Here is a 19,301-nt window from a genome sequence, read left to right as displayed (position 1 = left end):
TGTAGTCTCTTTTCTTTTGAATGTGTTTCATTTGCATTATCTACAATTGACAAAGTCTTTATGCTATTTGTTTTCATTTCTACGGTATTATGATTATTGTTTAAGGTTGTTAAGGACGACAATGAAGTAGTTCTTTTTTCATATATATATTTTATTCTCAGTTATGTCGCACAAACTTCCAGCAAACTTCCAGTCCTTTTTAAAAAATACTCCTTTGTTTAACTCATGCATACAAATCGGCATACAAAGTAACTTTTACTCAAGTATCAAATGTTGAAGTTTAGTACAAATGTGAAGCACTATACATCAATATTTTACTTCTACTTATTTCTACTCCAATATATATTGAGAAACAAATATTTTAACTTACAACTTAATTTATAAATTATTATTATCCATTAACAAATACTGCTGCTTTACCCGTGAAGACAAAAAATGCAAGTAAAAATATTTGACATGTATAATCATGCAAAATTTACATATTTCAGCTTCTTATAGGTCCTGCACCTGGTTTTACTATAATTTCGTGATAACTGCTTTTCCCGATAATTCTCAAGTGTCTTTAGTTTTGAAAGATGTTCATGTTCGCTATTCATTAATAGTATTTTATCCGTAATCCTTCTTCCTTAACCCACCCGAGTTCTTTTTGAAATGAGAATGCGCAAGTACTTTTCATTGGGTGTGTTCTGTGGCACAGCGTTACGTTCATTACGGTAATGATCCATTCTCCTGTTTTCCCGTTTTTCCCTGTGGTCGTATTGAGTGGAAAACGGAGTCTGCCTGCTGCCTGCCTGCCTGGGAATTTGCTTAAGCACATCAGCGGCCACTGCCATGGCTGAACGCCGCGCCTTCGCCCAAAAAATTAGCAGGTAAAGACTTAACATACCGCAACGTGCTCGCAAAATGCCCACCGAGGACTTCCATGTAGGTCGCCCTCAGACCAATGCTGAGGGAACCCTATGAAGGAGGCCCAGCCGCCAGCGCAGCCTTGCTGCTCTGAGCTAGCCGCTTGTTAGCTGTGACTGCAAAGATGCTCAGACCCACCCAGACAGACAGCGACACTGCTAGCTGCTACTGTCCTTTACCAGTGAATACTAACAAAGGGGTGATATCATATTTATGTATGTCTCCGGGGTGGAGAGGAAACAGACTTTCAATAATTATAATTACCGAAATGAACGTAGCTACTGTAAATTGATAACCGTTAATTTTGGACAAGTAGCTATCTCGCTTACAGTAGCTAACGATGGGCAGCTAGGTACTACTGGCACTGGGAGAGATGTGCCTGAACTTTGTTATGTTTAAAGATTTACCTAACTGAAACGAGATTGCACATTTATTACTTGGAACAAAAGCCTCCCTCCGCTGATATCAAATACTGATATTATAATCTCTTCCCCGCCCCTCAGACAGATCAAAGTAATCTCTTTAACAAAGGGCTTTGTGCAAGCTGTCAAATGCCATCTTCCCAGTCAGTGTTCAGATAGCTGTACAGTACAGATCAACATAGACGTATTTAATCACTGTTATTGCTGATCAATTAATGTCCGAACAATGAAGGCGTTTTAAAAATTGTTGAGCAAGTATATGCATGCGTGCCTGCTGGTTGACCTGTTCTCTATGTGGTGCTGTTAGATGAGATAAGAATTTACATCTCTCTGGAGAGCGTTTCACTGTGATCCACAGTGAAGGGAAAGATGATTACATAAGACCACAGACATGCTCCTGAGTGTTGTCTATTTTAAAATCGATAATCTATTTGAAGCAAATGTGTTTTCATTATTGAACTGTAGTAAGTTCACTATCATCTTGACATTTTCCCGTAGAAGTTGTTTATGTCCCGACTGAAAGAATATGAATCTACCATATATTAACTTTCCATCGTATTATTGGGACTTCACATTATTATTAAATTACTGACAGGATGATTCTGAGATGCCTTTTGGATGGCATGCACATGAGCATGCAGAGTAATATAAGTCGCGGCCCTCATTAAGAAACCTGTGGCATTTAATGACATTTTTCTGGCTCAGTTTAAGTAGACAAAGTAGATTTGTTATTGAATTTGGCTGCTTTATATTGCAGTTGTGATATTATATCTGTATTATGGGCATAACAGGCCTCAATAAAAGTTGAAATGGTTCCCTGTTAATCTTCTCACAGCCTGTTGGAATGCTTTTTAACATGCTAAAATTATTCACGTAACAAAGGACAAGAGTTCTCTGCTGAACTTGTTTAGCTACACTCTTTCTTTTTAATGAAAGCTATTATCACATATTTTTTGGCCTTTTGAAAGGGTACAGTGAAGAGTGACAGGAAAGCAGAGGTAGAGAGAGAGGGGAAGACAGGCGGCAAAGAGCTGTGGGTCGGATTCGAATCGAGGCTTGCCACTCTCAGCCACGGGCATACGGTTGCCTGCTCATCCCAGCGACCTAAACCGGTGCCCGCTATCACATATTTTAAGTCAAATTTCCTCCTACTCAGAAGGCACAGTCCTGCCTCAGGATTGTTAAGCTATGATTCTTCTTTTGCTTCCACTTTCTATTTTGCGCCTGGGAAGAGAAGTTGTTGTTTTTACCATCTTTGTCAGATATCCTGTTTGCTTAATCAAGTTATTCCTCTGTGCAGTGACCAGTGCTAAGTAAAGGTCTGGCAGGAGGGCTCGGGGAGCAGTGTGGAATGTGTTTGTCAGTGCAGCCTTGTGCTTTTTCCCCAGCTGTGACAGCACGGCTCTGCAGAGACCTCCTGATCTCTCCCACAGAACATAATCTTGTTCATCTTAAGCTGGAAAGTTGGATCATGCTGCTTTTGTTTTGTTTTCCTGCTTAAAATGATAACTGTGACATTTTGTTTGTAGTCTTGTCTGATGCTCATGCATTACAGGAGTGGAGATGATCTTAGCCGATTTAGAAAATCGGAAAGGGATGTGACTTTTGTAATGATCTCACAGACTCAATCACAAGTGATCTGTACTCACAATTGCTGTAATTATGGGCCAGAGTCTAAAGTCACCTTCAAGCTAGTCGTTATGATACAACTTTTAAAATGAGAGTGGAGAGAAACAGACACATTAGAGAGTTTGTTGCTTATGAGGAAAAATATTACAAAAAAACATCATAACACTGCATTAGCAGTGTAACATAACCTTGGCCCTTTAGTTTGTAGCTTTTTTCCTTGGCTTTAATTTGTTTGTGTCGCTTTGGGCCTCTTGCTGCATTGTTTTTCTGTTCAAGGCAAAAATCTTTAAGTGGTTTTGGTGGTTGCTGTGATTTAAAGGACCTTCGAATGTGCGTGGCTACAGCCACAATTGAAGACTGAGAGCTTTGTGCTGACCACTGGGGTCCAGGGATTTTTTTTTTAATTATTTTTTTTCTGCTGTGTATTGGTGTAATACACGATGCTGTCTGAGCTAACACAGTGAAGCTCAGCAGAGACAGAAGGAGAGTTAAAATACAAAAAAATGTGATCCTCTGTGTTTGTTAGTTTTACATATCCCAGTGAGTTGCTTGAAGTAGCAACTGCATTTAGGTAGTTAGTTGGACATAGCCAAAATCCTTCAGCATGCCTTTTAAAAAAAATCTTTGTATGTTATGAGATAACCCAAATGATTCAATAAAAAAGCCTACATTTTTAGCTTCTCAAGGAATTTGTAAATAAATATGCCATTTTTGCAATCATGCAGTTTTTTGGGTTTTTTTTAATTCACCAAACTTTGACTTTTGTCAGTACTCCATATCATTGACTGAGACAAATATCATACTGGATACTATAGTTAATCTTGTGTTACATAGCTGATATAGTGGTACCAGTGTTGTTAGTGTAAATTTTTATATACTGGAGGCAGAGCGAAGTATGTTTTCCACATAAATACGACTGGTGCTAGAATTGCATTATGAAATTGAGAAAAAGATAATGCAATCTTATTACCTAATGTTGTATAGGGGAAATAATATTTTGTGATAGATCCAACCCTCTTTATTGCACTTCGACCGCGTGGGACATTTTTTTTAATGTAGAACACTGACTGTACCAGGGACAGTCACATACCATACATTACTGGAAAGGTCTCACTGTACAATAAACCTTTGTTGTTGTTTCTGGGACAGTCCCAGCAAAAACCTCTGAAAGGATATAAATACATTCACCACATAGTGTCATATTTGAGATTACTACTTATAATACTTCTGTGGTTGTAGCGCTGTATTTTCCCAGTGCAACCACTGTTGTTCACAGTTTTGGATGAATCAGAGCTTGCACACGAGTTCAAATGTAGCTTCTGTCATTCATCTTGGCATTATTTTGCCAAGATGGGTTAAATTGGTGGGTTAAATTTATGGGTTATTCCACTAAATCTACAATAATCCATTTCATATGTTGGAGAATATGAAAATATTCATGCTTTGTAGTTACATCACTGTCCTTGGATGTTTTTTTTATTCTTAAGCTGTATACATAGTTGAAGCTATTCGCTTGTGGCACATCACTTTGAAATTGCCGTCTGGTTGCTTGTGGACATTGCAGGGTTCGGTTGCCCAGCTGACCTTCTAATGATTTTAGTAGCAGGTCATATGTCAATCAGTGGTATTTTTCACTTTCATTAGGAGTCTCTTCAGTTGCTTGCCTGAAAGTTTATCACAGGTCTTGCCCACTTCATGCTGCTAGCAGTTATTTTGCCCATAGTTGCTTGAAGTTACCAAATATCATTCGCTTTCTGTAATCTCTGGCTGTCACGTTGCTGTGAATTGCTTGCAGTGTGTATGCAGCTTTACACAGACACATTTCCATCACTGGTTTGTTCTGTTGTTCTGTTTTAATCACACCAGTACTGGGATCCGTCATTCATGGCCGTCATTCGTCCATACTGTGAGAAATATACTGGGATGGTCTTAATATGATTCTAAATACTAATAAGCCTGCAATATCCACTTAATGGATGTCTAGAGAGACTTTTTGCATAAGCTGACTTATTTCTTGTCCTCTCTACCTGTTACTCTGTTTGCAGGACTGTGGCAGCAGAGGTTAGGAAACAGATAGCTGGACAGTATGGAGGCTCCCCACAGCTCTTCAAAAACCTCAACGTCGGAACAACAACAAGTAACACAGTGAGTAGTCTGAAAGGCCGCTGATCATTCATTGTGTTTACATGTAAACAGTTGTAGTAGTTGGTTTTCTTCAAATGAGATCGATGTTTTCTCTAATTGGGGTCAGGGGTGTTTTGCTTTGGGTTTTTGGTACATGTGAAAAGCTGCACAACTGTCTAGCAGAGTGCCATGAGGGATAACTATTGATTGTCCTGTTCACCACATTAAGCCTCTTTACACAGACATTTGAAGGTGTTGGTGCAGCTCCATCATTATTATCCCTTTCTGTTTTGTATCGTTATTGTTCTGACTTTGAGCTTTGAGCGTGACAATCGTTGATTGTAGAAAAGATTAGCAGGTAAGGCATGATAATATTACAATGGTAGTATTGATGTATAAACTGTTGTGCCTTCAATTCCACAACAAGGTCATGGTATCTAAAATCACATGCTGTAGGCAGTATCATGCTACCTTTATTTGGCTTAGCATCTGTGTAAAAATGGCTCATGTTTGTTAAAGGAGTAGTGTCAATTGACCCTGAGTACTCCTGAGCCGAAACACCAACACGTGGTCCCACCTTCACTACTTAATTAGGCTGCATTTGGTCTCTAATTAAAACTGTGAAAGATATTCATGTTCAAATTCCTCAAGAGGAAGAAGAACAAACATGCATGCACACACAGACAAACACAGACACGCACAGACAGACCCTTAAAATGAAGCTGCTAAAACAGATTCTCCCTGGGTTCCACTTGTAGAAGCAGGCAAACGCTGCGTCCACACTAGCACATTTTCATTTCAGAATGTTTCAGAAGAGTCTTCATCCACATTAAAATGCTGAAAAGCACATGACACCACTTTTCACATAAAATGTTAACATAGAAACAGAGGACTGGTTGCTTAGCTATAGAAAATATTATGGTGGAAGAATACAATAAGAACAGCACTAACAGAAAGACCAGCGAGTTGTTTGTTTTTGCTAGGACGAATGGCAAGGTGGAATCTCAGAATTAATAAGCATAAAAGCTTCTAGCTTAGACAACAATGTTAGCAACACATGTGCAAATCAGAGAAGCAGACAAAGTGACTTATAATTAGCATATAAAGTAATTCTAGAGTTGATTATATTATCAGACATTTGAAACTGAAATGGAGTTGGAAGCCCTTTCAGGCAAGATATCTGTTTTAGAGGCCCTGAATGGTGTAGAGATGCGGGCATTAGAAAGAAACCCAAGTAGAGGATGCAGCCATAAGTTTTATTCAGATATATAGTGATTGGCTTATTTTGCATTGCTTTGCAGTTAACTGTAGGTCTGTGTTAGCTCCGGTTGTGTATATTTTTATCAACTCCTTCGTATGTCCATCACCAGTATTCTTTGCTTCTACAGGTCGTTGCTTTTCATCGCCACAAGTTACAAAATGAATTTCATTGACATACACGGTGTGTGGTTACCACATTACTGCTAGTATCCTCCCCTGTGTCAGCGCAGTAAGACCCATGATGTCATTAGCCTGTGATAATCTGGCTGCTTGTATCAGCTTTGAGGATATTCTCAAATCCCACACGGGTCATTCTTACAACTGATTTTTTTTTTTATTATGAAATTAACAATGATCTGAAATCTAAAACAGTTCCCCTAACAGAATTGACATAAATCACCTCATATTTTAGATCTATTATTGCAGAACATGGTGCTCTATAATAGAGTGACAAATAACACCAGCTCTCCCTTTTTTCTCAATAACTGCATTTGTGAAGCATTTGCTTAAAAGTAGAGACGATTTTATTAAGACATTTGTAGACAAAGAAAAAAAAGTAGCCGAGCTGTACTGACGTGTATGCCCTTAACAGCTACTTAACTTCTCCCATCCCTCTGATTTTCTCCCTGTCACACTTGCTCATCGCCCACCAGGTTCCGCTCACGGAGGCGGTGGAGCCGGTGGATTTTGAGGAGTACCTTATCACTCACCCTCCCATCGTTGAGTCAGGTCCCCTGAGAGATCTGATTGAGTTTCCCCCAGATGACATTGAGGTCATCTACACACCCAGGGAGTGTCGCACAGTGGTACAAGCTGTCCCTGAAGACGGGTAAGGCTGCCGTGGAAGAAAGATGTGGAGTGTTCTTTGTTGTTTTTTTTCTTTTCTTTTCTTCATTTAATAGCATCTGGAATTTAATGTGTTGATCTCGAGAGACTAGTAATTGTTTGTAATGCAAATAATTTGTGTTAAATGTACAAACAAATGAGCAATAAAAGACTGTAATATATAGTGGAGATTGAATAATTTAGATAAAGTTGAGAGCACATATTTCAAATTAATGTGAAATCGCAGATTTTAATGAGGAATAGTGATCTTGGTTCCATATTTCATTTTCCAAAAACAATTATCATTTACTCAACGGCAATATATTTATATGTCAAGGCACTGTCCTTAAATCATTTGCTACATTTGTATGAGGCTGCGTTATCTTACTATATCTTATTAAATGTAGTAAGATAAGCTTACCTACAGTTTAATAGAGGTGCAAAAATTAAGAATGGAAGTCAAATGCCTGTATATTAGATGTGTATGTAAACTGTTTGGTTACTAAGTTAATGAGCGCCTTGGAATCCTTCAAGCTACAGTGGGGCAAAAAAGTATTTAGTCAGCCACCGATTGTGCAAGTTCCCCCACTTAAAATGATGACAGAGGTCAGTAATTTGCACCAGAGGTACACTTCAACTGTGAGAGACAGAATGTGAAAAAAAAATCCATGAATTCACATGGTAGGATTTGTAAAGAATTTATTCGTAAATCAGGGTGGAAGATAAGTATTTGGTCACCTCAAACAAGGAAAATCTCTGGCTCTCACAGACCTGTAACGTCTTCTGTAAGAAGCTTTTCTGTCCCCCACTCGTTACCTGTATGAATGGCACCTGTTTGAACTCATCATCTGTATAAAAGACACCTGTCCACAGCCTCAAACAGTCAGACTCCAAACTCCGCCATGGCCAAGACCAAAGAGCTTTCGAAGGACACCAGGAAAAGTATTGTAGACCTGCACCAGACTGGGAAGAGTGAATCTACAATAGGCAAGCAGCTTGGTGTGAAAAAATCAACTGTGGGAGCAATCATCAGAAAATGGAAGACATACAAGACCACTGATAATCTCCCTCGATCTGGGGCTCCACGCAAGATCTCATCCCGTGGGGTCAAAATGATCATGAGAACGGTGAGCAAAGATCCCAGAACCACACGGGGGGACCTGGTGAATGACCTGCAGAGAGCTGGGACCAAAGTAACAAAGGTCACCATCAGTAACACACTACAACGGCAGGGAATCAAATCCCGCAGTGCCAGACGTGTTCCGCTGCTGAAGCCAGTGCATGTCCAGGCCCGTCTGAAGTTTGCCAGAGAGCACATGGATGATACAGCAGAGTATTGGGAGAATGTCATGTGGTCAGATGAAACCAAAGTAGAACTTTTTGGTATAAACTCAACTCGTCGTGTTTGGAGGAAGAAGAATACTGAGTTGCATCCCAAGAACACCATACCTACTGTGAAGCATGGGGGTGGAAACATCATGCTATGGGGCTGTTTTTCTGCCAAGGGGACAGGACGACTGATCCGTGTTAAGGACAGAATGAATGGGGCCATGTATCGTGAGATTTTGAGCCAAAACCTCCTTCCATCAGTGAGAACTTTGAAGATGAAACGAGGCTGGGTCTTCCAACATGACAATGATCCAAAACACACCGCCCGGGCAACAAAGGAGTGGCTCCGTAAGAAGCATTTGAAAGTCCTGGAGTGGCCTAGCCAGTCTCCAGACCTCAACCCCATAGAAAATCTGTGGCGGGAGTTGAAAGTCCGTGTTGCTCGGCGACAGCCCCAAAACATCACTGCTCTCGAGAAGATCTGCATGGAGGAATGGGCCAAAATACCAGCTACTGTGTGTGCAAACCTGGTAAAGACCTATAGTAAACGTTTGACCTCTGTTATTGCCAACAAAGGTTATGTTACAAAGTATTGAGTTGTATTTTTGTTATTGACCAAATACTTATTTTCCACCCTGATTTACGAATAAATTCTTTACAAATCCTACCATGTGGATTCATGGATATTTTTTTTTCACATTCTGTCTCTCACAGTTGAAGTGTACCTCTGGTGCAAATTACTGACCTCTGTCATCATTTTAGGTGGGGGAACTTGCACAATTGGTGGCTGACTAAATACTTTTTTGCCCCACTGTGTGTGGGCTTAATGTCTTTACTTAATGTACTGCTGGCTCTTAGTATTTCAGAAGAGATGGCAGAAGCATTACAAGTGTGCTTCAGCGTGTGATATACCAGAAAGATGTATTTATTTCAACACATTTAATGGTCTGCCATCCATATCAGTAAGCCTGCATTTAGAGTCTGACTCTGCTGTTAAAATAATGTTTGTTTGGTTGATTATGTTTGTCTGGCTGCAGGGACACTGATCCTCATGTTAGAGACTGCGTCAGATCCTACACAGAAGACTGGGCAGTCGTCAATAGAAAGTAAGGCTTCACCATGTGAAAATATTCTTAAAATACACATAATAATCCTGAAATAATATTAGTAAATGAATTAAAGTGTTCTAAGTAATGGCTTGTTCCTTCAGATATCATAAGCTTGGTACTGGCTTTAATCCCAACACTCTGGACAAGCAGAAGGAGCGCCAGAAAGGCCTCCCCAAACAGGTGTTTGAAGCTGATGAGATGCCAGACAGCAGCAGTTACCAGGATGACCAGGTATCCTTTTTTTTTCATTAGGAAAATAATTAACCTGAATGATGTGTGTTAATTTCAGATTGACAATATCAAGATACAGGTTTAAAACAGTCCCACAGTGTATATGCTAGTCTGTCTTTTTTGCATTGGTTGTATTGCAGGATGACTTGAAGCGACGGTCAATGTCTATCGATGACACTCCGAGGGGTAGCTGGGCCTGTAGCATTTTTGACTTGAAGAATTCCCTCCCCGATGCCCTGCTTCCTCACCTCCTTGACCGTGCCCCCAATGAGGAGATTGACCGGCATAACGAAGACCAGCGCAAGGCCAACCGCCACCGTGAACTCTTTGCTCTGCACCCCGCCCTCGATGAGGTACAGTAAGCACCTTTCCATATCCTTAAAACCTTTTCTGCTAGTCTCCATTAAATTTATAGTTTAAACAGTTTTACATAACTGATAAAATTATTGTGCAATTCAGTCTTTTTTTTTTAACCCCACACGTTTGTGTGAATGTGTAGGAGGAGCCCGTTGAGCGCCACTGTGTGCCTGAAGTACCTAAAGAACACTTTGGACAGAGGCTACTCGTCAAGTGCTTGTCCTTGAAGTAAGTGGTAGACGGCCTTTTTCAGAAAAGAAAAAAACGCCATGTAGCTCTTTTATTTAACTGCTGCTTTCTGCTGATCCACTCCTTTTTCTCTCCACCTTGAAGGTTTGAGATCGAAATTGAACCCATATTTGCTAGTTTGGCCTTATATGATGTCAAGGAAAAGAAAAAGGTAAGCTGTTATGCTTTACTCAGTGCCTCCTCAGCTCTGAGTTGTTGGGTCACTTCTGCAAACCGTTAAAATCGTTGGGAGGCCAAACGAATTTGATGAGTGGGCTATTAAATTTTATGTTGTGGGCCTGTTATGTTTTTGGGAATGCCGTTAAATCATACTCTGGAACTATGTATATATCTGAACAACCTTATCTAGTGCCGCTTCTTTCTGTTCCCTTTTAGCTAACAAACACTAGAGGGTAGCAGATGCCTTGATAAGTAGATCTCTCATATATAATGCCGCTTCACGGCTCCATAAATTTCTCTGGTGGCTTATTCATCACTGAGATGTTAACATGTTTGCCAGCCTCCACGAGCAAGAAGCCATGCTTTAGTAATAGAGTCATCAGAAATTACAATTAAATAATAATAGTTGTGATGGCGTAGTGCTATGATTACATTTAACAGGTGTTTTGGTCAAATAATAATTATCCGTGTGTCTGTTTCATGTGTCCTTCAGATATCAGAAAACTTTTTCTTTGACCTAAACTCTGAGCAGACAAAAGCGATGCTGCGTCCTCACATTCAGACAGCAGCCATCTCCACGCTGGCTCGCTCTGCCATATTCTCCATTACCTACCCCTCCCAGGATGTCTTCCTAGTCATCAAGGTGAAACAGTCATGCTAGAATTTCATCTCTCTTGTCAACTTTTGTTTTGTAATACGTAAAAGAGTACTAATAGCGGGTTTCCCTGAATGTTAGATATCCATGATTATGCAATGCCATCAGTATAAGGGTACTTGAGGCTTCATGTTTCTCTTACAGAAATGTCTTTGAATAAATTACAAGTAAAACCTTGACTTATTGTCCCTCTTTGATAGCACCAGAATACATTACATCAACCAAAACAAACACTGGACAGTTTTTCATTGCAGTGTTTGACTTAGTATGAAAGATAAAGCTTAATTGAAGAAACCTGCTGTCCTTTCACAATTTGACACCCATCTTCTGACCTGTTTCACTGCACGTGAGTGTAGTTACTTAAGGCTGTGTTTGCTTTGTCAACAGCTGGAAAAAGTACTGCAGCAGGGTGATATTGGAGAGTGCGCAGAGCCCTATATGGTCTTCAAAGAGTCAGACGCTGCCAAGGTACAATGAGAGTGAATTAAATGATGAATACCACGAAAGCTCAGTCTCAGATGTATTTCAGTTATATGTGATGTCATAATAAATGTTTTTATTCATTACTGTTTCTGCAACTGCAAGTACTCATTTAAAAGTACATTCCTTTTCATGGTCATCTCCTAATTTTGTTGCAGTGAATAAAAATTAAAACAAAAAGAATTCTGATTCATTGTTAATGTACCACAAACCCTGTATTTACGTTAACATTTCTATTTTTTTATAGAACAAGGAGAAGCTGGAGAAGCTTCGAGGCCAGTCAGAGCAGTTCTGCCAACGTCTGGGGCGCTACCGAATGCCCTTTGCGTGGACCGCCATCCATCTAATGAACATTGTTAACAGTGCAGGCAGCCTGGAGAGAGATACAGAGCTAGAGATGAGCCTCTCAGGTCTAACCATCTTCTTTTAATGCAAGCTTTCTAACTGTAATTGTAGACGTTGACCATGTATCTCAGAATGATATCAAAAGTTCCAGTGAGTAGGAAAAAAAACATGGCAGTGTTTTTTATGCCCACTTTCCATGTCACACATGGTCTAGTTGAAGAGACCATAACAGACATGGCAGTCATGCATTAGGTGCATGGACATTTCAGTAAATTGGCGTGCTTTAGAAACAAACAGGGCAACATCATATTGATCCCTGCTGTGTTATTTTTACTGTGACCCTTGGTGTTTGACTACCCTTTGACCTTAGAGGTTATCTTTGATGCTGACTGGTGGCGACAGCCTTCTGTTGCTATGGCAGATTAGAACAATGTCTGCATGTTCAGAGTGGAAAATAAATGTGGGCTTTAAAATGTTGAGTTTGTTTTTGTTGTATCTTTTTAGAGAGGAAAGGCTCATGGTCTGAACGGAGGAACTCGAGCATTATGGGAAGGCGTTCTCTGGAGAGAACCACAAGTGGAGATGAATCATGTAGCCTGACAGGTTTTAGACCTGCAACACTTACCATCACCAACTTCTTTAAACAGGTCCATGTGAATGTGCTTGCTCACACGATAGTAGATTATTAGTATTAGATTACTTTTCCTTCCCTTTGTCATTTTCTCATGGTTTTTTATTCTACATGTTATTTTAGGAGGGAGACAGACTTAGTGATGAAGATTTGTATAAGTTCTTAGCTGATATGAGAAGACCGTCTTCAGTGCTGAGGAGACTCAGACCTATCACAGGTACTTAAAAGTGGAATTTATGCTTTCCTTTGATTGTCCTGATTTGAAATCTGAAAATGATTCTTTGCTCTTTCTTTAACACTCCTTTCCCCTTCCTCTGACTACTCACACACTCACCACAGCCCAGTTGAAGCTGGACATTTCTCCAGCTCCGGAGAACCCCCACTACTGCTTGACCCCTGACCTCCTGCAGGTTAAGCCTTACCCAGACAGCAGGGTGCGTCCCACCAGGGAGATCCTTGAGTTTCCTGCCAGGGACGTCTATGTGCCGAACACCATATACAGGTACAGAAAAAAACATCTGTAGTGAATGAATAATGTCTTAATGGTTGTTTATTTGTCTGTTTGACATCGAGATTACACAAAAAATGAATTTCAAACCAGTTTGTACTTAACTCAACATCTAAATACTACTTCACTCTTTAGCTCACTGGTTAAAAAATGTATTTTATTGATGGATGTGTTTATTAAGACCTGCAGTGTCTACAAGGCTGTGAGTCAACTCGCAGTCAAAAAGTGTGTTTTTATTTTAATATCTTTTCTGATTGTCCTCAATCTTAGCCTCTGACATTTGCCCTTTATTCAGTAATAATTTTAAAGACCAAAACTAACGCTGAAATTAATCAAAAATGAAGTAAAACTTAACATTTAGTCTATCCTAACCCATTGTATTTTTGTATTACTGTGAGAACTATGCTCATTTCTACATTTGAATGTGATGTAGGCAGGTTTGATGTATGGATGGGTGTGTGAATGTGAGGGTGTTCAACATTTGTTTGTATTGTACTATAAAAAATTTCAATAAAAATATATGGAAAAAAAAAACCTTAACATTTTCAAACAATAAAAACTGAAGTGAAACAAGAAATTCCAATCTGGAAACTAATTGAAGCTAAAGTGAATTAAAAACAAAAAAGGGTTATTTAAGGGTTAAAATAAATTAATAATAATTATTAATAATAATAATTAATAATAATTAGAAAATATGAAACAGCGTTGACAGGATTTATATTACTGTGCAGTATAAACTATGTAAGGAGTATTTAAAAAATTACACCTGCCATTTTTTCTGTTGTGTTCCATCCAGAGCATTTTATGTTAGCATACAATGTTGTACTGCTGAAAACTTCAAGGGATTACATGAAGTATGAATTTACTATTGTTACATGAGTCTATATCAGTAAAGATTTTCAGTTTGTTCTTTTTTTTTTTCTTTGAGCAGTATATTTTGATAGACCAATATTAGGTGATTACATCCAGACGTTACCAGACAGGTGCTGACAGGGCCTGACTGTCTGCAGATGCAATTGGCCTGTGACTGATAGTTAGCCGAACTGAGTTAAGTGGAGTGGTTTTATTCCTTAGATCTCATTTTCATTAGTGTGTCAACCTTTCAACATGTCCTCTTTACTTATTTAACTCCATTTGGTTCAAGACAAAATCAAACAAAGAAATAGTACCATAGTTTTGTTTTGTTTTTATACAGGTAGATTTATTTTTGGCCTCATAAATATGATTTTAGCACACTAAGCTGCTTCTCACAGTGATGTGTTAGTATGAAAACCTTTACAGTACAGTTGGTTATTTTGTAATAATGAGCAAAAGTCAATATGACTCAATAATGTAGGAAACACACAGAAATGATCATTTTCTAGTGGTACCTGCATAAATCATATCATATCATAGTTTAAATACAGAATAAAAAAAAATATAAAAGAATAAGAAAAAGAAAAATCAGTGCGCTGTCTAAAGCTTTCTAGTTTGTAGTGGACTTTTTTCAGAAGCAGGAGATGATCTTTTTACCTTGACTTGCATAACTTGCATGCTTTATGTAGTAATCTGTTGGTATTTGTCCCTTTAGCCACTTTGAACATGTAGTTCTTCCAAACATACTTTAAAATACCTTGTTTTGTTGTTGTCATAAATGTATCCAAGTTCACCTTAATGGTTGTTAAGCAGTATGGGTTTCAAAATTGTAGTCTATTCTCAGAAACCTCATTTGCTGTTATATCACTGCAATGTATTGCTTTGCAATCAATTCTGAATTAGGTTGCTGATGTGGATCAATATGTCTGTTTTGCAAGCGATGACAAATGTTGCATAATGACAGTTCTACTTACTGTCCTTGTCTGATCAGACACAGTAGGTTAACAACCTGTGTGCCACGGTGCAACAGGTCGGCATTTGCTGACGTCTGACATTTTTTTGTTCTGCTATCTGGTGGTGAGCACTAACCAATGGCCGAATAATGTTAGGGAGGAATCTGCTCAATGATGTGGGTGAATTAAGACTGGACATATGGAAGGCCTGTGTTATGTCACTTCCCCCTCCTGTTGAACTTTTTGGATGTCCGTGTATTGGGAAAAAAGCCAATAGTATTATATAGTGTGTGGACAGGGGGCTCAGTTGGAGATATCAGCAGTTGAAGCTTGTCGAATGGAGATTTTGGTCATCTTGAGTGAGTAGGAAGAGCCTGTGGTTGGCCTCCAGTGAATGCCCTTCCTCCTCATCAAGCGCCCCTTTGGTCTCAGCCACACATGCCTTGCATTAAGGTTGGTTTCACCGCAAGCATTGAGCCACCAGCCACCTGCCAGGGAGTCAAGATAGGAAATTATATCAGCATATATCAGTCTTAGCTATGTGATTTTGTCTTGTTTAGAAAAAAATGTCTTCATCAGAGATAATTATTTATTTTATTACTATGGTGGAGAAACATTCCAAGATACTGTGACTTGGGATTGTACCTGTGGAGCTGCGTGCACAGTTGGAGTTTTGGTTGCTGTCTGTGTTTCTGTCTTTTGTGGCAAATCTCATGCCGGTGCAGTTGGCCATGGTATCAGGCAGGTCACCTGAGAAATGGCTGACACGTAGACTATAGTCCTTGGAGGGACCTTCCAGTGAGAAGCGGTATTCAGCCCAGTGTTTTTCCTCCTTCCAGTCCTCCAAATCAACGCGAAGGATGTAAACACCTTCCTGTGTAATGCTGTGAATCTTTTTTAGGCCCAGCCAGAAGTCCTCTGTGTGACAAATCAAATTTATTTTGTTTATTTGTAGGAAAAACAAATCTCAGAAACTCTGAAGTCTCAGTTCATCTTATAATGGTTTGAAAATTGTAATTAACTTCCAGCAGACTTTGGGTCAACCAGGTATTAAAAGCATGCTGTTAGTAGCATGTGGGTTGTAATCATTAGGCAGGTAGCTGTGAAAGAAGGTTGAAACTCATCTTTTGCAGATGAAGAGCCTTTTTGTTGTAAATGGGTTATGAGTGCTTGTATGAGCATACCAAGTGCTGTAGGGAAGGCTGCCAAACTGGCTGTGTGCTCGGATAATACAGGAAGTCGTTCAGGGCTGATATCTGACAATTATTGTTTCCTGTGACCAAGGCTATAGGGAGCACTTACAAATGCTCCTGCAACCAAGACACTGCTGACACAATAGATTTTCTACTTTAATAGAAAATATTTAGGAACTGTTCTGATCAGTTGATTATGGCTTTTTCTTTATATTGTGTCATCCCCTATTGTTTTCTGCTACTTTCAGTATATATTTTTTTCCTGAATATGCCATGACATTTGTGAAAAATGAATGTTTATTACGAGTAAAGACTGTCATTTTTTCTGTTAATTCTAAAAATAGAATATTTTATTTAAAAATTTAAACCATAAAGTGTACTCACTTTCTAGATCTCCAAAACCTTTTTCGTACTTTTCCCATGTCTGATCAAAATCCACCGAACCATCAACCCTGCGCTGGATGACTGTTGAACCCCCTTCTGTAAAAGAATAAAGAAATATTTCAGGGAATGTAAAAGTTTTGTCATAAATAATGTGAGTAGGTTATCAACTTTTTTTTTCTTTTTTTTTCTTCTTTTCTTTTCTTTTTCTTTTTTTTTTTTTGCTCTTTCCTCAGTCATTGTAGAAATCATAAATGCCAGTGTGTTATCTAAAAAATGTCAGTGCTTGTGAATGCAGAAATGGTATTTGGACGTCTTTGATGAGAACTCAAGATTGCTTACCCACCTGAACTCATTTCACAGAAAACGTTGAACGGCTCTGATTGGTTTGGTTTGATAACGTAGACACCACTATTTGTTTCTCCTTTGTTAAACACGTCAGTGCAGTCCATGGGAAAATCTGAAAAAAATAACAGTGTAGAAAAGCCAAATTAATTCCTTAACTCTACTTTTATTTAAGTAAGTTTGGCATTTAGAAAGATATTTGAGTATATTAAGTAATTACCACTTGTTTCCAGGCCAGTTGAGTTTCCTTTCAGATATTCAAACATATCAAGAGTTTCGTAGTCAGAGTCCATTAGTTTATCAGCTGTATCTTGAAAACTCTCATAGCTGAGCTGCAGGAGATGCAAGTGAGTCACTCATTTTAAATAGTTTTATATATAGTTTAAACAGAATGTGCATTGGTAATGTAACAAATTAGATTCTCAGTGATTTCAGATATTTTCCCTTGAAAGGCAAAATATAATGATTTCTACTACAAGTACCTTTTCCTCCAGGTTTTTAATCTTTATTTTCTGGTAGTCCAGCTGATCATGTTGCTCCTTCACAGCTTTCAGAAGATTGCCAATTGTTTTATCTTGAGCTTCAATCACTTCCTAAAAAATATAATACTTTGAGTCTCATGTGTTGATGTGAAAGTTTTTCAGGAAAAATGTAAAACAAAAATTATCCTCAGTTAACTCAGTTTGTAAAATGCACTTAAATCTGTTTAGTGGACAAACGCTGCACAAACACAGCTTATCTGCTCCTTATTCAGCGAGCATATCTTGACTGACTTGTGTTGTAAAGTTTTAGCTGCTGAAGCATCTTACCTTGAGAGATGTGATTTCACTAAGCTGATCGGCAGGGACCATGCTCTGCGACAAGCCCTTCAGTCTTTCTTCAAGGTTCCCCACCTTGCTCTGCAGTTGTGTGCGCTCCTGCAGAATGTTGTTGATCTTCGAGTTGATTTCCAGTGACAAATTCTTGATCTCCTCATTGTTGGCCTTCAAATAGCTAGTGGTCTTCTTGAGCTCTTCCTCTTCCTCTTTAATCTCCGATGTGACGACTGAGAGCTGGTAAAAAGAGCGGTCAAAAATATTGAGCTTTTGGAAGATGTCGTTGATCTGTGCCTTGGTCTTGTGGACGAACTCTCGTAAACTCTGGCCTAACTGGAGGAGGCCGTTTGCTAGTAGGCGAACATCGTCCAGCATGGCAAAGCGAGACCTGGGTTCGGGTTGGATCGGTGCTATGGTGGAAGCCTGGGAAGGCAGGGTCGGGTGTTCTTGTCTCCCCGAGGCTTCCAGGGGGGCAGCTACGGTTGAACTGGTTAGCACCAGCAACAGGAAAAATACCTTCATGATGATTTTTCTATTCCAGTCCTAGAACCCTGCTTTAGCTTTACTCGTGTTCTCCTCTACACTCTTCTCTCTGCTGCCTCTGCTGCTAAGCTAGACTTGTTTGCTGCTAAAGCAATACGAGAATGTCGAGCTGCCTCGTGTTATATACTGCCCTCTCAGTAAAGGCGGGGGGATTAGCTGATCATTAATCCCTACTATGTTTTTAGCCATGTACCCCACCTCCTCCCAAATCCCCCTTGACCCGTCCTTCTTCTGAACAAACAAATCACAGCAGTGTGCGAACGACATGTGTCTACCCCCCCCCCCCCCCCCACACACACACACACACACACACACACATACACGCACTCACACACTCGCATACACACACACTAACCATTTAACCCCAATCCTCTCTCCATACCACACCCTACCCTGCTCTCCAGCACTTTAGCTGATCAGCAGAAAGCCAACAATGACCACTGCTGTTTTGATGGATCGTCAGCCTGATCAATCTCAAACCTTATAACCCTGCACTCACTGGGCTCTGATTGATAATGCTGTGTGTAATTAATGCTCCTGGGTTTGATTTAGCATCCTGCTGAATCAGCCTCACACCAGACACACACACACTCTCTCTCTCGCTCTCTTGCTCTTCTTTCTCTTTTTGTCTGGAGATGGGATTGAGTCTGTCATCTGTGCCAGGTTTGAGCTCCTGGGTATGAATGATTTCAGAGAGTTTGGATATTATGCACTCATCATCACAGTTTTATTGCTCACTCATTTTGTCCCTTCAGATATGTCATGGCCTGTTTTTGTGTGTGGGATATACTGAGTTTTCTGATTAGCTTGCAGCTTTTAACGAATCATCCCTGTGCACTAGGATCACTCGTAAAAAACAAAAACAAAAAACAGTTTTATAGGCTTGCAGTGGAAGTAAAATATGCTGACCTTCAACTGTGGTGGATGGTGGAACTAATCAGTAAAAATGTTTTGGTGTAATATTTAACTGGAATATAAATGTTGTAATTTTGTCATA

The 19,301-nt window shown here is 39.5% G+C and overlaps 2 protein-coding genes across 19 annotated transcripts in view; one reads left to right on the top strand and one right to left on the bottom strand.

Annotated features, from left to right (window-relative positions):
- The first annotated feature begins 733 nt into the window (after window positions 1-733).
- Window positions 734-19,301, top strand: part of dock7 (dedicator of cytokinesis 7) — a 48,176-nt gene continuing 29,608 nt past the window's right edge. For all 18 annotated transcript variants that reach the window (XM_086269234.1, XM_086269233.1, XM_086269232.1 and 15 more), the window contains exons 1-14: window positions 734-869; window positions 5,003-5,102; window positions 6,995-7,170; window positions 9,533-9,601; window positions 9,706-9,835; window positions 9,976-10,188; window positions 10,335-10,420; window positions 10,526-10,592; window positions 11,094-11,243; window positions 11,643-11,723; window positions 11,983-12,145; window positions 12,585-12,727; window positions 12,835-12,928; window positions 13,051-13,213. In XM_086269234.1, coding sequence (XP_086125360.1) covers window positions 832-869; window positions 5,003-5,102; window positions 6,995-7,170; window positions 9,533-9,601; window positions 9,706-9,835; window positions 9,976-10,188; window positions 10,335-10,420; window positions 10,526-10,592; window positions 11,094-11,243; window positions 11,643-11,723; window positions 11,983-12,145; window positions 12,585-12,727; window positions 12,835-12,928; window positions 13,051-13,213 — 1,673 coding nt within the window. In that variant the 5' untranslated portion in view covers window positions 734-831. The remainder of the gene's footprint in view (window positions 870-5,002; window positions 5,103-6,994; window positions 7,171-9,532; window positions 9,602-9,705; window positions 9,836-9,975; window positions 10,189-10,334; window positions 10,421-10,525; window positions 10,593-11,093; window positions 11,244-11,642; window positions 11,724-11,982; window positions 12,146-12,584; window positions 12,728-12,834; window positions 12,929-13,050; window positions 13,214-19,301) is intronic.
- Window positions 14,394-18,383, bottom strand: angptl3 (angiopoietin-like 3). Its single transcript, XM_086269238.1, has 7 exons — window positions 17,756-18,383; window positions 17,429-17,539; window positions 17,167-17,278; window positions 16,948-17,061; window positions 16,605-16,700; window positions 15,673-15,945; window positions 14,394-15,515 (listed from the first exon to the last, which is right to left on the bottom strand). The coding sequence occupies exons 1-7, from the start codon at window positions 18,281-18,283 to the stop codon at window positions 15,331-15,333; spliced, it is 1,419 nt and encodes a 472-aa protein (XP_086125364.1). The 5' UTR covers window positions 18,284-18,383; the 3' UTR covers window positions 14,394-15,330.

This window comes from Aulonocara sp. 'chitande type north' Nkhata Bay, linkage group LG17 (assembly GCF_057382095.1).
Source record: "Aulonocara sp. 'chitande type north' Nkhata Bay isolate Kocher_YH1m ecotype deep benthic linkage group LG17, A_spYH_male_GT1.1, whole genome shotgun sequence".
NCBI lineage: Eukaryota > Metazoa > Chordata > Actinopteri > Cichliformes > Cichlidae > Aulonocara > Aulonocara sp. 'chitande type north' Nkhata Bay.
Note: the sequence above shows the minus strand (reverse complement) of the source record. Positions and strands in the feature narration are given on the sequence as shown.

Coding starts and splice junctions, on each gene's coding strand:
- angptl3 (XM_086269238.1), bottom strand. CDS start 18,283: ATGAAGGTATTTTTCCTGTTGCTGGTGCTAACCAGTTCAACCGTAGCT. Junction 17,540..17,755: donor GTGAAATCACATCTCTCAAG/GTAAGATGCTTC, acceptor TATATTTTTTAG/GAAGTGATTGAAGCTCAAGA. Junction 15,516..15,672: donor CTGTGCACGCAGCTCCACAG/GTACAATCCCAA, acceptor ACTCCCTGGCAG/GTGGCTGGTGGCTCAATGCT.